Source organism: Trichomycterus rosablanca, chromosome 14, assembly GCF_030014385.1.
Source record: "Trichomycterus rosablanca isolate fTriRos1 chromosome 14, fTriRos1.hap1, whole genome shotgun sequence".
Taxonomy (NCBI): domain Eukaryota; kingdom Metazoa; phylum Chordata; class Actinopteri; order Siluriformes; family Trichomycteridae; genus Trichomycterus; species Trichomycterus rosablanca.
In genome coordinates, this window is record NC_086001.1 from 9,623,747 (window position 1) to 9,644,044 (window position 20,298).

At 38.3% G+C, this 20,298-nt stretch overlaps 1 protein-coding gene across 1 annotated transcript in view; it reads right to left on the reverse strand.

Moving 5' to 3' along the window:
* Positions 1 to 20,298, reverse strand: part of slit2 (slit homolog 2 (Drosophila)) — a 107,463-nt gene that overhangs the window by 14,292 nt on the left and 72,873 nt on the right. Inside the window, exons 10-25 of the mRNA XM_063008169.1 lie at positions 20,143 to 20,214; positions 17,362 to 17,433; positions 16,551 to 16,622; positions 15,809 to 15,952; positions 13,924 to 14,087; positions 13,439 to 13,462; positions 10,796 to 10,946; positions 9,288 to 9,362; positions 9,061 to 9,204; positions 7,789 to 7,932; positions 7,535 to 7,701; positions 6,140 to 6,272; positions 2,988 to 3,056; positions 2,537 to 2,608; positions 675 to 746; positions 511 to 582 (exon numbers count right to left, since the gene is read on the reverse strand). Of these exons, the coding sequence (XP_062864239.1) occupies positions 511 to 582; positions 675 to 746; positions 2,537 to 2,608; positions 2,988 to 3,056; positions 6,140 to 6,272; positions 7,535 to 7,701; positions 7,789 to 7,932; positions 9,061 to 9,204; positions 9,288 to 9,362; positions 10,796 to 10,946; positions 13,439 to 13,462; positions 13,924 to 14,087; positions 15,809 to 15,952; positions 16,551 to 16,622; positions 17,362 to 17,433; positions 20,143 to 20,214 (1,647 nt within the window). The remainder of the gene's footprint in view (positions 1 to 510; positions 583 to 674; positions 747 to 2,536; positions 2,609 to 2,987; positions 3,057 to 6,139; positions 6,273 to 7,534; positions 7,702 to 7,788; positions 7,933 to 9,060; positions 9,205 to 9,287; positions 9,363 to 10,795; positions 10,947 to 13,438; positions 13,463 to 13,923; positions 14,088 to 15,808; positions 15,953 to 16,550; positions 16,623 to 17,361; positions 17,434 to 20,142; positions 20,215 to 20,298) is intronic.

Below are 20,298 nucleotides of genomic sequence, written 5' to 3' on the forward strand. Positions count from 1 at the left end.
CACACACACACACAAAGAGAACAATAAACAATGAACTATTGAGTACTGATAGCTTATTTGCTGATTTATGTTAATTAACACATAGTTTATCATTTATTCATTTAATTGGGTGGAAGGTAGGTGGGACACATGGCCAGTCAATCACAGGGCACACAAACACACTATTTTTTAGCTTTAAATGGCCTGACTGCATTTGTTTGGACTTGTGGGAGGAAACTGGAGCACCAATAGGAAACCCACACGGACAGAGGGAGAACCAGCAAACTCCAAACATAAAGTCCTTGGCTGCCCGACCCTGCATTTTTGCTGTGAGGTGACAGCGCGGTGACCACTGTACCACCCAGAGTTGAACATAAATGTATTAAAAGCAGGTATTTTAAACATCAAGAGGGACGTTTTTGTTCTCTTTTATGGTCCTACAAAGTTCAAATGCACTCCTACACACTTTCTTCTCATGTGTTTCATTTCCTTAGAGCTGTGTGTGTGTGAGTGAGAGTGTGTGTTACTTACAGATGAGAGAGAGATGAGAGATCTTTAAATGCGCCTTCAGGAATAACAGCAATATCATTACCATGCAAAGAACTGTGGAGGGAAATGAGTGAGCGTCAAATGTAGACTCTCTAAAAATATGCTTTATAATCCAGCACACACACACACACACACACAGTACTTACAGTAGGCGCAGAGATCGAAGGCCCTCAAATGCTTTAGCTGGAATACACCTCAGTCTGTTGTAGCTTAAGATTCTGTACAAAAACAAGTGTAGTTCATACAAGAGAATTAAGACTAGACCAAGCAATGAGGAAACATGATCAACAAGAGTAAAATTAAACACTCACTAAATTAATTTGTAGTAAACTAAATAGTAGACTTAGTAAATCAAATTGTATACTTGGATCTCCCTGCACTTTCATTCATTCAATTTTCACTCAATTCATCCTCATTATTAATAACTGCACTGTAGTTATTCAATATATGTAAAATTCAGGTTACTTTTAATCTTGGTTGTTATGTTTGTGCTGTTTTTTTTATTTATTTATATTGTTGAACTTTTATAGTGTGTACATTCATTGTTGTACAATGCTACTGGGACTTTAATTTCCTTCTGGATCAATAAACTATCTATCTCTCAGTCTATCTGTCTGTCTATCTTTACACTATATTAAGAAGGCCTAATGAACAACTTACATACAGGGGTTGGACAAAATAACTGAAACACCTGGTTTTAGACCACAATAATTTATTAGTATGGTGTAGGGCCTCCTTTTGCGGCCAATACAGCGTCAAGTCGTCTTGGAAATGACATATACAAGTCCTGCACAGTGGTCAGAGGGATTTTAAGCCATTCTTCTTGCAGGATAGTGGCCAGGTCACTACGTGATGCTGGTGGAGGAAAACGTTTCCTGACTCGCTTCTCCAAAACACCCCAAAGTGGCTCAATAATATTTAGATCTGGTGACTGTGCAGGCCATGGGAGATGTTCAACTTCACTTTCATGTTCATCAAACCAATCTTTCACCAGTCTTGCTGTGTGTATTGGTGCATTGTCATCCTGATACACGGCACCGCCATTGGATGCGCATGGTCCTCCAGAATGGTTCGGTAGTCCTTGGCAGTGACGCGCCCATCTAGCACAAGTATTGGGCCAAGGGAATGCCATGATATGGCAGCCCAAACCATCACTGATCCACCCCCATGCTTCACTCTGGGCATGCAACAGTCTGGGTGGTACGCTTCTTTGGGGCTTCTCCACACCGTAACTCTCCCGGATGTGGGGAAAACAGTAAAGGTGGACTCATCAGAGAACAATACATGTTTTACATTGTCCACAGCCCAAGATTTGCGCTCCTTGCACCATTGAAACCGACGTTTGGCATTGGCACGAGTGACCAAAGGTTTGGCTATAGCAGCCCGGCCGTGTATATCGACCCTGTGGAGCTCCCGACGGACAGTTCTGGTGGAAACAGGAGAGTTGAGGTGCACATTTAATTCTGCCGTGATTTGGGCAGCCGTGGTTTTATGTTTTTTGGATACAATCCGGGTTAGCACCCGAACATCCCTTTCAGACAGCTTCCTCTTGCGTCCACAGTTAATCCTGTTGGATGTGGTTTGTCCTTCTTGGTGGTATGCTGACATTACCCTGGATACCGTGGCTCTTGATACATCACAAAGACTTGCTGTCTTGGTCACAGATGCGCCAGCAAGACGTGCACCAACAATTTGTCCTCTTTTGAACTCTGGTATGTCACCCATAATGTTGTGTGCATTGCAATATTTTGAGCAAAACTGTGCTCTTACCCTGCTAATTGAACCTTCACACTCTGCTCTTACTGGTGCAATGTGCAATTAATGAAGATTGGCCACCAGACTGGTCCAATTTAGCCATGAAACCTACCACACTAAAATGACAGGTGTTTCAGTTATTTTGTCCAACCCCTGTACATTAGTAGACACTTCTTGCACAAAAAACAGTGTATTTCTTTCTCAAAAACATGCACCGTAACAAATACATTCATCATATAATTACCACACTCACAGTGTAAGCAGCTCAGACATGTTACTGTAGCTGTTGTTGGATAATGTACTGATCTGGTTATTACTCAAATCACTGCAAAAAAAGCAAACACACATGATACAAACAGAGCTGCTAGCGGCTTGCAAACATCAAATTAAAATCACTGCAGGAGACATCATGACAGTTGAAAAAGCAGCAATTTTAAAACTAAAAGCAGTTAGTTAGCATCAACACAGATTAGTAACAAAACTGTAAATATAATGTTTCAATAATTGTAAGATTTTTTTCATATTTTTGACTCATGTTTACCAAGGGTGCCAATAATTTTGGGACTGGCTGGATGTAAAGTAGCCAAGGACAAATAAATAAAAGTGTATAGCGTTGGATTTATAACAAATTAAGATTATCACTGGTTAGTACATGAGCAAGCAACTGACAGTGAATGGGCTAAGTTTCTATAGGTGTTGCTTACATGAGAGTCAGATGCTTAAAGTTTGAGAGCTCCAGAGGAACCTGGGTGAAGTGGTTTCCATCTAGATAGCTGTCAGGAATAAAGCATACAAATCATTACACACTGTACACATGCTGCCAGGAAATATCAATTATCAACACTGTATACGTAGATTAACATTTTATTTAAACTTGTTAATATTACACAATATATTAGGCAATATTTGTTATGACAATTTATAACAATTCTTATCCAGTGTTGAAATTAAATAAGGCAAAGTAATATTTCAAATAAATATTAATGAAATGACATTGTAATCAGTGCAAAATTTCTAAGTAAAATATTGGCGCATGTGAAATTTGCACTCCTGGAATTTATACGTAGAGTCAATGCTAAGGTTTAATAACCATGTTAAATTATGTTAAAATTTTAAATGTTGCTTTAATTTTTTAAAAATATAATTAATTAAAATAAATTAATAAAATAATTATTTAATCATGTAATTAAATACTTTAATAATTATTTAATTAATAATCATTTAATTTAATAATTAAATAATTATTTAATTTTTAATTATTTAATTAACTTTAATGTAATTAATTCATATCAATTTTATTAAATCAATTAACAGAATATCAATTAAATTAATTACATATTGTTTATTTAGCTAAGGTAAATTCAGTATGGCAAGTAATTGTGGTCTTTATTATGGCATTGTTTGTAAAATCAAACATTTTATTTATTCCAGCACAAACTTTAACAATGATTTGAAGTTATGTAAGTGTAGGTAGCTTCAATTTTAGGTAATTATGATAAATCTGTCCTGTACAGTTGTTTATATATAATTGAAAGGTACATGAGTGCCATAGCATTCTTGGCATTTTAATAATTTTTGCAGCGGCTCTTATTCTGTCAGTAAATGGCTAAACACATTTTTCTCTTTTAAAAATACCCCTATAATTATTAAATAATAATTCAAGAGTTTAAGCTATTGCACTATTCACACTGAATACAATACCCCTCCAGGTCAGCAGAGGTCAGTCTGACCTGACTCTAGAACTTACTTTGTTCTCTACCCATAATGGACTTCCTGTTTGCTTTTTATACTTGTAATATATTTGTTTGTTTGTTTTTTTTTTTAATAAACTGCAAATGGATCTTCATCCTCCTCAAGTCTCAATTGCTACTGAAGACTCAACACATGGCTCCAGCAGAAAACATGAAGATGCATTCTGAAGTGGCATTCACAACATTCTGTTTGTGCAACTTATACTTCTGAGCCTGGTAAGCTGAAAGTCTTTTTATATGCTTATGTGTCCACTAGGAACACCTGCTCAAAACACTTGTTTCAATATGAAATTTGTCAGTGACCCAAATCCAGATGAAAGTTTGCAATGGTTCTGAGCCCAAGCAGCCAGTCAGTTGGGATCAGGATAGTCTATGTTAAGATGGTTAAGAGGACTATGTTTTGGTTACAAGAAACTCAATATCTAAAACCAAGTTGTATTGACAGGGTTTATCTATTGTACGTTACACGTGATTGAATCAGTACTGCTAAAATCTCATTGTACTGTACTGTACTGTACTTGTTGTAGTGATAATGAAGACTCTTGAATCTTGTAGATGTATCCAAGTACTAACAAAAACAAGGTCTGTTCTTAGCTCCTGAGAAATCAAGTCAATCATAATCAATAACAAGGATTTAGAAACTGGTATTTAGCAGCCAGTGGAAATTTATGCCTCCACTGATGGTACGTCTCTAATGTTATAGCTATAAGTCTATGTTATTCATTCATTAAACTGCTGTTATAAACCTTATTAATTTGGTAATATAGAGAGGTCACTGATGTCACCTTACTGCCTTTACGTTCCAATTCCTTGTTAGTGATCATGATTGACTTGAGTCCTCTGGTACAAAAGACAGTATCACAATACAGTGCAATACCAAACACAGTAATGTAATACAGTGCAGGCAGTATGCAGTACAGTCAAGGCTGTAGATTGTGCAGTAGTATGTACACAAGTGTGCAGGTATTGTGCAGTTATGAAGTGCAGTAGAATGAGAACATACTGTAGTTATACACCGACCAGGCATAACACTGACCACTGACAGGTGAAGTGAATAACACTGATGATCTCTTCATCACGGCACCTGTTAGTGGGTGGGATATATTAGGCAGCAAGTGAACATTTTATCCTCATGTTGATGTGTTAGAAGGAGGAAAAATGGACAAGCGTAAGGATTTGAGTGAGTTTGACAAGGGCCAAATTGTGATAGCTAGATGACTGGGTCAGAGCATCTCCAAAACTGCAGCTCTTGTGGGGTGTTCCCGGACTGCAGTGGTCAGTATCTATCAAAAGTGGTCCAAGGAAGGAACAGTGGTAAACCAGCGACAAAGTCATGGGCGGCCAAAGCTCATTGATGCACGTGGGAAGCGAAGGCTGGCCCGTGTGGTCCGATCCAACAGACGAGCTACTGTAGCTCAAATTGCTGGTGACGTTAATGCTGGTTCTGATAGAAAGGTATCAGAATACACAGAGCATCACAGTTTGTTGTGTATGGAACAGCAACAGGGGGACCAACACAATATTAGGAAGGTGGTCATAATGTTATTCCTGATCGGTGTACATTGCAAATTTGGTATAAGGTGCAGACGAATGTAAACATACAGTGGTTGCTTAGTATAAAGTGCAGAGTGTAGACATAGATTGGTCTGAGTTGAGCACATTTTGGTCCTTACAAGTATCTGTTTGTTCAGTCCAGATCATCCAACACAATGTGGCAGTTTGGGTTTAATTTTTCTCCTGACAATTGCAAGTCATCGCTGTTCCATTTAAACTGTTCCATTTGTTTAATGGGTACCGTCCCATATGTGCATGGAGAAGTTACAAACTATAGACAATCGTAATCAGTAACGATTAATTAGGCAGCCATGCCACAAACATTAATAATCTATATTCCTGCATAAATATATTTAAGATCAAGCAGATTGTTTACAATATATTGATTAAACAACTTGGACAAATCAGTGTAATCCCAAGACCTCCTGGACATGTCTGTTACAAGTGTATGAACACTTTTGACTTAGGTACACGTGTAGATGCTGGTAGAGGTGATTGTCTGTCTGTGTGTGTGTGTGTGTGTGTGTGTATGTGTGTATGTGTGTACTCACAGTTCGGTGACATCTTTAGGAATACCCTTTGGCAGTGCATTCAGTCCTTTATTACTGCAGCGCACCACTGTGTCCAAACACGAACACTCCACGGGACAGCGGGCCGATGGGGAGCAGCTATTTTCATCATCACCTGCCAACCCACACATTCAGTTATTATTTATTATTAGGATTTTAACGTCATGTTTTACACACTTTGGTTACATTCATGACAGGACAGATAGTTACCGGTTACACAAGATGCATCAGTTTAAGTTTTAATGTCAAACACACAGTCATGGACAAATTTTATCTCCAATTCATCTCACTTGTATGTCTTTGGACTGTGGGAGAAAAAAGGAGCTCCTGGTGGAAACCCACGCAGACACAGGGAGAACATGCAAACACCACACAGAAAGGACCCAGACTGCTCCACCTGGGAATTAAACCCAGGTCTTTCTTGCTGTGAGGCGACAGTGCTACCCACCGAGCCACCGTGCCGCCCTGTTTGGTTGTATGCTTTGGGTCATTGTCATGTTAAAAAGTGAACGTTCACCCCATTTGCTCTGGAGGAGGTTTTCCTTAAGAATGTTCTGTATTTGGGTGCATTAATCTGTCCCTTAATTATTATCTAGTCTCCCTGTCCTTACTGGTAATGGGCAGTGCCTGATTTTTGGCATACAGATATAGATTTTTGTGTAATTAGACCAGAGATCTGTACTCGTTGCAGTTGCAACCTAGTGGTTAAGGTACTGGACTAGTAAGCAGAAGGCTGCTGGTTTCAAGCCCACCACTTCCAGGTTGCCACAGTTGGGCCCTTAGGCAAGACCCTTTATCCTTAATTGTTTAGACTGTATACTGTAAGTCGCTTTGGATAAAAGCGTCAGCTAAATGCTTTAAATGTTGTTTAGCACTCAGTGGCCTCTTGCCATTTTGATATAGAGTTCTGATTTTTATAGTGAAGCAGAGATGACTGTCTGTCCATCACATTTTCCCATATCTGCACAGGCTCTTTTAGACTTTAAAGTGGACATTGATGGGTAAAAAATACAAATTCAATGTATTCAAAATCAAATCCACAACACAATAAAGGGTGCAGAAAGTCAGGGGACTAAAACACTTTAATAATCTGAATCCTCTGTACATGTCTTAAATAAAAGTATATGTTAACTCTTGACTCAAACTGTTGGTTGATAAGAAAGATTTGTGTGATCTCACAAATTTGCTGCCAAAACTTCATTATACAAACAAATCTATGTAAATTACTTTTATGAGGTGTTTACTTTTGCTTAAGTGAAGGTTTACACTGTGTTATGGTTAAGTAAGCATGACAGATCTTATCATTCTAGCACTCAGCTGAAACCAGATATCTTCAAACACACACACACACACACACACACTTGCCCCAGCACTTACCATCCTCACACGAGAAGTCCTGCGTGGCCACGTCTTGAATGGGAATCTCTTTGAGAAAATAGGGTTTTAGACAACGAGGGTTTCCTGTAACGATTCGTTTCTTCCGGAGCCACTCGCCCAACCAGGCCATGTGGCAGTTGCAGTTGAACGGATTGGCCAGCAGGTTTCTAAGAGGTGGTGTCAGATAGAAAGTTATTGTTAAAAGAATGTCATGTGAATAACTGTAAATGCTAAATATGTGGTAAATTACTCACAGTGTGGAGAGAGAGTGGAGTGTGTCAAAGGCTCCCCGGGAGATGGAGGTGATCTGGTTATCATAGAGAGACAGCAGTCGCACTGAACTCAGGCCGGTAAAACTGCTGTTACTCACACAGCTGATCTTGTTACTGCGCAACATCCTACACACACACACACACACACACACAACATAAAAAAATGAAACCGCATTCACATATTGTTGCTGATAAATAGGCGTTATTTATGGGGAAAATGTTAAAGAAAAAATTAGCTATATGGCTTGAACATTATATGTATAACTAAACTGGAACATTTATTGATGTTTTACTGTTGTTCAATAAAAAGTTTTAATTAAAAGCTGGGCATTGGAAATTGTGCATATAGGCTTTGAGCCTTGTGGGCGGCACAGTGGCTCAGTGGGTAGCACTGTCGCCTCACAGCAAGAAAGTTCTGGGTTCGATTCCCAAGTAAAGCAGTCCAGCTCCTTTCTGTGTGGGGTTTGCATGTTCTCCCTGTGTCTGTGTGGGTTTCCTCCGGGAGCTCTGGTTTCCTCACATAGTCCAAAGACGTGCAATTGAGGTCTAGTGGCACAATAAGTGTGTCCTGCTTTAATCCCTACCTTCAATCACTGGCTATGGAAAGTTTGGTATGTTCTTTCATCTCTGTGAGTATCTTTGTGTGCTCTGATTTCCTCACATTCCGAAAACATGCAAAACGTGGAGAGGCTTTGGTCTAAATGATTAATTAATTAAGGACTGATTGAGGCCTTGTCCAAAGTGTTTTACTGCCTTGCACCACTTGCACTCCCTGATGCTAGATTAAGGGGCCGCAGACTACACCTCAGCACTTGAAAAGTGCCAGCTGCTCTTTATACCAGCTAGAGGTGAATTCTTACAAAAAGCTATCCCACATAACAAGGCTGGCACTATGCCCTATAGGTTCATCCACTACTTGTCAGCGCCTTAAACAAACACCAGAATTTGCTGTTGCAGCCAGAATGAATAGAGTTCCAACCTTCCCTCCCTCAGTCATTTTACACTTGCTCAGTTGTGTCTGTAGAGTGATTAGACAGGCTGGTAGCATCTTCGAGATTCAAAGTCAAGCTGTTAGGGATCACATGCCCTTCACACAAAATTAGATGCACAGAGTGACCTTATGGCTCATGATCCGTGAAGCTGACATTTACTAATGACTGTAGAGACCCAGCTGTGTGTGTGTGTGTGTGTGTGTGTGTGTGTGTGTGCGCGCGCGCGCGTGTGCGCGTGTGAGCGTGTGTATGTGAATCTTACAGTGTACGCAGACCCGACAGCCCCTTCAGCATGCTGTAGTGTACACTCTCCAGTCGGTTGCTGGTCAGTATTAGCTCATTGACTCCATTCGCTCCTTCGAACGTTCCCTCCTCGATATCGCTGATCTTGTTGTTACTAAAGTTACTGCACAAAATGAAATACTCATTGAGAGTAAGCAGACATTCAGAGGGATGAAATAACAAAGAGAAACAAAAAGATAGACTTACATTTTGCGAAGGTGTGGGAGTTTTTTAAATACGCCTGTTGCCTCCAACACGGCAAACTCGTTATTGTTTAAACGTCTGTGAAGGAAATAAATAAATGCATAAATAAATAAAATGCAGATTCATTACACGGCCGAAAGAACGTAGATATCCTATCAAAGTGTAATCCATTATGCCACATATGCCTGTTACTAACCATTTCATAGTTAATAGAAGCGGCTATAAAAATACATAATTTTCGTAAACAACGGCAGTAAAATTTTATTTTTTTTAGGGCTGTCAAACGATTAAAAATTTTAATCGCGATTAATCTCAGAATTTTATATAGTTAATCGCGATTAATCGCATTAAAAAAAATCTGTGTAAATGTTATAGAAAACAAGGATTTTTAAGTGAAATGTTACAATTAAAATGGTGAACACATTTTATGCTATATGTACTTATGTTAAAAACTGCTGGGACAAGAGAAAACTGTAAGGGAGTTTTATTCACTCACATACTAGGCAGTAAATGTCAGATTGTAGGTTAAAATTTCTCCATCAGCAAACATTGTAGATCAGCGGTGCTTTAGGTGGGATAAGGCGTAGTTATTGTAACAGACTTTTCTGTGGTTGTATTGTGACAATGGTTTGATGGACGTTTCTACACGAAGTGAGTGTGTTTTGACCCTTTTGGGCTTCCATAGTTCATGGACTAACGTGCTTGACTCAGCTTTCCGGTATTTGGTACCGTAACAGAATAAGTTAAAAAAAAAGTGTTCTGCTCCCGACAACTTGTGAATATAGCGTGTATTTATTTCTTTATTAAGCGAGTGCATCCCTACAACGCTCGGTTACATTATGATAACAAACCGCAAATGAAAAACGGTGGCAAGTCCGACATTAAAACGTTTGTTCTACCAGTCAAGTCTCAACATGAACTAGAATTTGCGTTAGCGGCACTATTTTTTTTAATCGCGTTAAATTGAAATCGCGTTAATGCGTTATTATCGCGTTAACTTCGACAGCCCTAATTTTTTTGCATTCTTCAATCTAGTCATATCCAATTACCCAACTGCATTATGCTTCCCCTCTACTAATGCTGACTTCCACTCCTAACCGGGCCATTATTAACACACGCCCCCTCTGACACGTGTGCATTAGTCAACTGCATCTTTTTACCGGCACAAGGTGAGTTCATATGTAGATCAGACTCACGCAGGGAGAGTCACACACTCCATTATCCCCTGTCTCTGTGCAGACGCTATCAGTCAGCCAGCAAAGGTCGTATTTGCACCAGTTAAGAGGAGTCCAATTCAGCACCCTCCCTACGAACGAGCCAATCATTGTTCTTGTAGGCGCACAGCCTGCAAGTAGCAGAGCTGAGATTTGAACTCACCAGCCCGAATAATCAGCTCTTATGTGCTAGTGTGTTTTACTGCTCCGCCACTTGAGCTACCACTGCCGTAGTAGCTCATTATACTTCTGCTAATAACATTTCAGAGCTTTATTGTGCTACGGTGTGAAACTTACAGTTCTGCAGTGTACTGAGGGATGTTCTCTGGAATCTTGGCGAGCTTCTGTCCTGAACAGTCGACTGTTGTTCCCTCACATCGGCACTTATCAGGACACACGAGATCAGCAAAACAACTTCCGCTCAGCTTAGTACGATAATCTTCCACACCTACGTACACAGCATAAACACACACACACACACACACACACAAACACAGACAATGTGTGAATTTACCAGGATATACTTAGATAATAGTGCTTGTGTCGCTGTTTGTGGTCCTAATCCACTGAGCATACTTAAAAGTGTGCCAAATGTGTTTTAATTAGAAAACTACCCAGCTGCTAACCTTCTCGCTGTCTGATTGGTATTCAGTCTATGCCCTAGACTTCTTTCTGGTTGCTTGTTTTACACTGCATACTGGCAAAATTATCACGTAGGTCATGTAACCACGTGTTTATGCTTGTACGAACTTGATCTTGTCTGTGGCAGCATCCCAAACTGCACTGTAAGTGATGTAGCCCAATGCCTAGTGCACACTACATAATTTTAGCCTGATTAACTATTCTGGTTCCTCTCAAGGTTCTTTCTTTTCCTTGCTACTGTTTCCCTCGGCTTGCTCAGTTGCTTTGAGAGAGAAATGACAATTGCAAGTCACTTGGATACGTAGTGTTGTGTAGCGTGTAGCAAGTCATATATGAGCTATGCATCAGGTGATGTACCAGTTAAATAAAGGACAGATAAATACTTGACTCTAACAAACAACAATGGTGTGCTATTTCGGGATACTATTTCAGGAGACAGGGAACATGTGACACATGCTTGAGTTGGCTTAACTCTTGGGATAGCTGGGTAAATTGTTGTAAAATGTAAATAGTACATATATTTGTACATATAAGTTTTTGTTGGCATACAGGATATAAATTTGTCAGCATGGAGCTGGCATCTAAATGTAGATTTGCAGACTTGGCAGCCCCAAACTTATTGCATCTCATCTTATTTCATTAGCAAATTGCAAATCTTCCTCAAGTTAATAAATGACTAATACTATTTAACATAAAGACTGCTTATATATGTTTCTAAGCACTTAAGTTGACTTTAGTTAATTATTGATGTTCATATTTAAAAAAGTTATTTTGGGTGCCCAGGTGGCACAGCGGGATATACTGCTAGAGTTCGAATCTCGGCTCTGCTACCGGTACAATAGGCAGTGCCTGTAGCAGACAAAATTGGCCACTAAGTCTGCTGATTGGGAAAAGACCGGGTGGGGAGGAGCGCAGAGATCGGTGCGTGACTCTTCGTGCGCAAAACCGACCTCACACGCAAATCCACCAAAGTATGGGAGAATAGGAAGGGATTAGTGATTAGTGGACTGCATGAACATCGGAGGGAGTGTGTGTCAGCAAAATATACACCCTCCTCAGATGCCATCGGTGTCCCTCATAGCGGAAGACTGATTGGCTATGCTAAATTGGGAGAGAAATGCATAAAATGCATAAATTTATGCAAAAATGCATAAAAATTTAATAAAAATATTTGTTAAAAAGGGTTTTTGTTGTTGAACTTTTTACCCATCTTATCCAAGGGTGCCAATAATTACAAGCTGAATGTTTGAGGGAAAACTGGTAAGGAGTGAACAGGAAAAGGTTAGGCAAGGTTTTGCCATCACCAACCAAAACACGTTGTCATAATTACACATCAATCAGCAATCATTACTTTGGACACACACACACACACACACACACACACTGGTTGACTCTTGGTGCTTGCTGATGCTGCAAGACGTTCCATGGCGCTTGACAGAACCATGTTACAGTGTGGAAGGAAACAAGCATGGTTAGATCAAGCACAACGGAAAACCCTGCTTAATACACACTCAGAAAAAAGAAAGTCAAGGACAGGAGAGACAGACAGACAGACAAAAAGAGAGACAGACAGATAGAAATAAAGAGAAGAATGATAGGTGAGAGACAGATAGACGGACAGACAGAGTGTGGCAGGAATATTGCAGCTGAAGCTTTGACTTCAAGAAGTTCAACCGCACACACACACACACACACACACAATCTGTATATGTAACAATGCGTCTGCATATAGACAAGTTCCTCTGGTCTGTGATTGGCTGAACAGGACTGAGAGGGTGGGACTAACTGGGTCAGTGGAAAAATGCTTTATCTAGATGAGGGTTTGTGCTCATCAGGGCTTCTGTTACTTACACTTAGTGACATGATGGATTCCTGAGTGTGTTTAAGAAAGGAAGAAAAAGAAAGATTGTCACGTGAATACCCACACACACACACACACACACACACACGCACACGCAAGCGAGGTATTGAGGTATGGTGTTCAGTCAGAGCTTACACACAGCGGCCCTTATTTATCAGATTTTGTCCGTTCAATCCGAAATCTGTTAATTAGAAGTCCGTTAAATTGAGGTTCCTCTGTACTTGGAAATTCCATTTAAAGTCATATAAGTTGTACTTCTTTGATTAATAAAGGCCACTGTGTGTATCATGTGAAAAACTTTACAGTCCATTGTGCAATTAGTGAGTTTCACATCCACACAAAAACCCAGAATGCATTCTCAGTGAAAACCAATTCTCTTTTATACTCTTAACTGTATTAAACTGATTAGGTTTGTACAGGACACACACATACTATACCTGGTATGTAATACTGTTCCTTAGCTACATCAGAAGAAATTAAGAAAGACACCTCAGATACATGATGACAGTAAGAAAGACAAATATATAGAAAGGCAGAAAGAAAGAAGGTTGCCAGTGTTTAAAAGTGGATGTCAAAAAGTTACATTTTAATAGTTAACATGTTTACAAAGAACACAGCTTGAAAATAAGATCCAATGGTGCAACTACTGGCGCTGCAGGTTCAGAGTTCTGGAGATAGAACCTGTGAGCTTCACGCCTGATTAGCCACCAGGAACCATAATGCCTGCATTACTTTGCACAAAGAATTGTATAATCACTACTTTGTGATGTTTCAAGTGTTTCTGAACATGTCAGTATAATGAATGAAATAACACTCGAATGAAAAATAATGTCTTGTAGTAATGGAGAAAATGGGATTAAACCATTTTTCCTGCAGTGTGACTAAAAGACAGAGCAGCAAATAAGTGTGTGTGTGTGTTTACCTGAGCAGCGGAATTTCTTGCTCTTGATCTGGCCAATGCGTTTGTTAGCGAGGCGCCGTGGGCTGGTGCAGCGAGCTCCGCTGGTCTCGATCGGATTCTCTTGCAGATAATCAGCCAGCCATTTCAGGTGACAGTCACACACAAATGGGTTCTGAGCCAGGTGACTGAGACACACACAGAAAGAGAGAAAGTTTTAAAGACTGTAATCTTTGTTTTAGGACCAAAAACCTTTCCTCTGACTGGCATGTTGTTAATAAACTGATCTGAGATCAGCTCTGATCCAGCCCCTATAGACATGATTATTAATCTGATGAATGAAAACACATTAGCACAAGCTGTAATTTATACTTCATGTTGTGAGCAATAGCAAGACACCAGGGCTGCATCCTAAATGTATTGCTATTAGATATATACAGTAATACACTAAACCCTGAACCCAAGTACCTAAACAGCTGGAATATGTGACAAAAGTAATTGTACTGTACACCTGTGTATATGCTATATGGACAAATTTATTGTGACATCCGACCATCAGCTTGCTGGACATCTTATTCCAAAACTATTGGAATGGTATTTATATTAAATTGCAAGCTTTATCATTCACTCCTCAGGGAAACCTTCATGTGTCTGTGGGAATTTGTGCCCAGTCAGTCAGTAGTCAGTGGGTTAGGCACTTCAGTTGGGTTGAATCCAGGGCAACCAAGACACAACTATGTCTTCGTGCTCTTCGTGTTTTGTGCTCAGGGGCATAATCATGTTGAAAGAGAGAAGAATTTTCCAAACAGTTGCCACCAAGTTAATCATTTACCTGATTATATATACTGTATATTGTTTTTACACCTGTTAGCAATCGATGTGGCAGAAATGACTAATTCCAATTATTAGGAGGGGTGTCCACATACATTTGGTCATATATTAAATGTATATGATAAGAAAAGCAAAGGTTTTTGAAAGTATTAAGTAATTGTTAACATGAAATAAATAAATAAATAAATAAATAATAAATGTAATAAATTAATAAAATAAATTAATAATCAAATACTTAATTAGTAATCAGTTAATAAAATAATAAGTGTAATAAATTTATAAAATAAATTAATAATCAAATACTTAATTAGTAATTAATTAATAAATAATAAATGTAATAAATTAATCAAATAAATTAATAATCAAATAATTAATAATTAATTAATAAAATAATACATTTAATAAATTAATAAAATAAATTAATAATCAAAAACTTAATTAGTAATTAATTAATAAAATAATAAATGTAATAAATTAATAAAATAAATTAATAATAAAATACTTAATTAGTTATTAATTAATAAAATAATAAATGTAATAATTTTATAAAATAAATTAATAATAAAATACTTAATTAATAAATAATAAATGTAATAAATTAATAAAATAAATTAATAATCAAATACTTAATTAGTAATTAATTAATAAAATAATAAATTTAATAAATTAATAAAATAAATTAATAATCAAATACTTAATTAGTAATTAATTTTTAAATAATAAATTTAACTAATTAATAAATTTAATTGATAATCAATTACTTCAATATTAATTAATTAATAATTAATTAATAAATGAACAAATTATTAATTAATAAAATAATGTGCACATCACAGGAAGCTTATTATTATATACAATTTGAAGTAGTCCCAGATGCCTTGCTATAGACCCTATCATCCTAACATCACAGCCTAAAAAAACTATTTTTTCTAATTATATTAGTCTTTTGTAGTCAAGAAATTTTGAATTAAAGATTACAAACTGCCCCCTGTTTAATTGTTTATAACTAGATGCTCATAACAAGTACTGTAAAGAATGTTGCACATATTTATTATGTGTGTTCATGTAATTCTCTCACAGTGTCTGTATGGCTCTCAGTGATGAGAACGTCCCCTTAGCGATGGTCTGCAGCTTGTTGTCATACAGAGAAAGCAGGTTGAGGTTTTGCAGGTCCTGGAAGGCGTCCACACGCAGACAATTGATCTTATTTGCATTTAGCAACCTGTCAGGACCCAGATAGCATATAAAGATGCATTAGCAGACTGCAGATCACAGCACGAATGATGAGAATAAAGAAAGAATTAATTTGCATGTTTTATTAATTCAGTTGTAATAAGAACAGTAGCAGAAATGGTTGAAATCCCTAAAATAAATGTCCCTCATAATTGTAAATAAACTTTTGACTTCAGCAGTATTTGTTGTCCTAATAATAATGTGTGCAGTGTTATCAGGAACTCTTCACTATGCACATCAACTGGCTCTAAATATGCATTGTAATAAATAAGTTAATTTAGTATTATGTATTAAGGAATTATTTGAAACAGATTTTAAATTGTATATATATATATATACTGTATATAAAGATATGGTCTAATACTTTTACTCATGCTTATGTAAATGTATTTGTGCTTCAGTCTGATTTAGTGTGTGTGTGTGTGTGTGCACGCATCTAAAAGACACTTCTATTTACATTAGGTGGAGAAATTAGAATGAGCTTGATTTGAATGCAGATGCTAATGGTCTAAGTACTTGGATATACTTGTATTCTTGTATACTTGTACACACAAATACACACTGTGCTAAGAGTGCGTGTTACTTACAGTAGCTGTAAAGAGAAGAGTCCATCAAACAATCCTTTAGGAAGTTCAGTGACTTTATTGCCATATAAAACCCTGTGGAGGACAAAACAAAGGTTGTAAGTTCCAGCTCTTCTTTGGTGAACATTTCCCATTAATGACTTGAATATTTAAGGTAATTGCTCAGTGGTGGAGACTCTGCACTAGCGTTGAGTTTACCCTAAGTAAGCTTAGTATACTGGAGTAAAGTTTTGGGCTTGTAATCTGAAGGCTGAGAGTTACATTTTCTCAGTGATTAGATTTCTACTTTCGTAAATTTAATAATCTTAACCAGATGGGGTTTTTTTTGCTTGCGACTGCAAGATTTAGGAAGTAAATCCTTTAGTGGATAGATTTCCGCTATAGTTATTAAAAGGAAACCACAGGGAAAAAGCACACATATACAATCAGGAAGTGTATTAATCTCAGGATTAAAACAGACACACTGTAGCAGCTGTTGCTGTATGGGTTAACAATGGTGGTGTGTATGTGTGTATGTATGTATGTGTGTGTGTGGGTGTGGGTGTGGGTGTGGGTGTGTGTGTGTGTGTGTGTGTGTGTGTGTGTGTGCGGGTGTGCGGGTGGGTGTGTGTGTGTGTGTGTGTGTGTGGGTGTGTGTGTGTGTGTGTGTGTGTGTGTGTGTGTGTGGTAGAGTGCCCTAAAAGCTTCAGAACAGCATCATCAGTAATATGTTAATAAAATATTTGAAACATAATGAAGGCTTAGTATAACTCCTTATGTGCTGTAAGGACATACACACGCACACACACACACACACACAAACACATTTACTTACAGTGAGTTGAGGGAGCGTAGACCTTGAAATGAGTCTGCAGCCATTTCTGAGATTTGATTATTGCTGAGATCTCTAAGGAAGAGAGAGAAAGACAGATAAACAAACAGCTAGTTCATTCTGATATACAGTGCCTTGCAAAAGTATTCAGCCCCCTTGAACTTTTCAACCTTTTGCCACATTTCAGGCTTCAAACATAACGATATGAAATTGTAATTTTTTGTGAAGAATCAACAACAAGTGGGACACAATCGTGAAGTAGAACGAAATTTATTGGATATTTTAAACTTTTTTTAGAAATAAAAAACTAAAAAGTGGGGCGTGCAATATTATTCAGCCCCTTTACTTTCAGTGCAGCAAACTCACTCCAGAAGTTCAGTGAGGATCTCTGAATGATCCAAAGTTGACCTAAATGACTGATGGTAATAAATAGAATCCACCTGTGTGTAATCAAGTCTCCGTATAAATGCACCTGCTCTGTGACAGTCTCAGAGTTCTGTTTAAAGCGCAGAGAGCATCATGAAGACCAAGGAACACACCAGGCAGGTCCGAGATCATGTTGTGGAGAAGTTTAAAGCCGGATTTGGATACAAAAAGATTTCCCAAGCTTTAAACATCTCAAGGAGCACTGTGCAAGCGATCATATTGAAATGGAAGGAGTATCAGACCACTGCAAATCTACCAAGACCCGGCCGTCCCTCTAAACTTTCAGCTCAAACAAGGAGAAGACTGATCAGGGATGCAGCCAAGAGGCCCATGATCACTCTGAATGAACTGCAGAGATCTACAGCTGAGGTGGGAGACTCTGTCCATAGGACACAATCAGTCGTACACTGCACAAATCTGGCCTTTATGGAAGAGTGGCAAGAAGAAAGCCATTTCTCAAAGATATCTATAAAAAGTCACCTGGGAGACACACCAAACATGTGGAAGAAGGTGCTCTGGTCAGATGAAACCAAAATCGAACTTTTTGGCCACAATGCAAAACGTTATGTTTGGCGTAAAAGCAACACAGCTCATCACCCTGAACACACCATCCCCACTGTCAAACATGGTGGTGGCAGCATCATGGTTTGGGCCTGCTTTTCTTCAGCAGGGACAGGGAAGATGGTTAAAATTGATGGGAAGATGGATGGAGCCAAATACAGGACCATTCTGGAAGAAAACCTGTTGCAGTCTGCAAAAGACCTGAGACTGGAACGGAGATTTATCTTCCAACAAGACAATGATCCAAAACATAAAGCAAAATCTACAATGGAATGGTTCACAAATAAACGTATCCAGGTGTTAGAATGGCCAAGTCAAAGTCCAGACCTGAATCCCATCGAGAATCTGTGGAAAGAGCTGAAAACTGCTGTTCACAAACGCTCTCCATCCAACCTCACTGAGCTCGAGCTGTTTTGCAAGGAAGAATGGGCAAAAATGTCTGTCTCTCGATGTGCAAAACTGATAGAGACATACCCCAAGCGACTTGCAGCTGTAATCGCAGCAAAAGGTGGCGCTACAAAGTATTAACGCAAGGGGGCTGAATAATATTGCACGCCCCACTTTTCAGTTTTTTATTTCTAAAAAAAGTTTAAAATATCCAATAAATTTCGTTCCACTTCACGATTGTGTCCCACTTGTTGTTGATTCTTCACAAAAAATTACAATTTCATATCGTTATGTTTGAAGCCTGAAATGTGGCAAAAGGTTGAAAAGTTCAAGGGGGCTGAATACTTTTGCAAGGCACTGTATACACAAATATACACTGCATGGCTAAAAGTATGTGGACTCCAGAACCCATAGGTATTGGATTAGAGTGAGGTCAGGCTCTGTGTAATGCCTTATAACTAAGGCCCTACCTACTTCACGACCGTGAAACTCACGTCACGGACAGTGAAATGAGACGTTTCCCATGTAAAATGCAATTTGCTGTGAAATAAAAAATTTAAGGTTTGTGTTTAGCGATTTAACGTTTTTAATCTATGAGGTGGTCCTAGCAATCCTACGGCAATTCAATTAGCAATCGCTTAGTCAAAATGTCCAAGATGTCGAAGATCTGGTCTCTTTTTCATGCTTTTGTAACTCACAAGAAATTGCAAATAAAAAGTGCTGCCTTTACATTTAAAGAGCAGAAATATTTCCTTACGACTTGCCGATGCCACAGTTTTAAATTATTTAATGGCAAAAGTGACTAATTCTAATCGTTTTAATTCCTTTGTCTTGAGAAAAGTGCTAAAAAGTTGCTTTTGACTGCTGAGCTAAGCCGCTTCAAGTATAATAAGTTTCGGGACTATTTTTAGCCTTGTAGTATAGTTACTAGGGATGTAACAATGCACCACAGGTCAGTTAATAATCGATAAAAAAATTCCACGATTCAAATCGATTTGACATGTAAAATGACTCGATATTCACTTTAAACAGCAGAGTGTACTGGCGCTATACACCTTGCCTGGTTGATGTCACTGGCGCTATACGCCTGGTTGCCAGATTCTGGGTTTTTCAGCCAAATTGGGCTTAATTCAAAATTGTTTTGCATAGTTTGTACCTATCTTAGAAATAATAGGGCATTCATTATTTAGATAAATAAAAGATAAGAACAAATACAGTATTTTATTTTCTTTTTTAAGAGAAATAATAAAAGGAAACTTTGTCATAATTTGTCTTCAGTTTCAGTTGAAAAAATCGGGGAAAATTTTATCGTAAACCCAGTATCATGAATTGCATCGCATCGTGGGTAGAGTGTTACATCCCTAATAGTTACCGTGACCCTCTATGTGTGATGCATATGTGTGCACTCACATCCTCCGGAGGCGTTTGTATGGAGTGAATGCTCCAGGTGGGATGATCTTTATAGAGTTCTGCTCCAGACGACTGTGGAAAAACAGACATGATTTGGATCATTACACTGTGTGTGTGTGTGTGTGTGTGTGTGTGTGTGTGTGTGTGTGTGTGTGT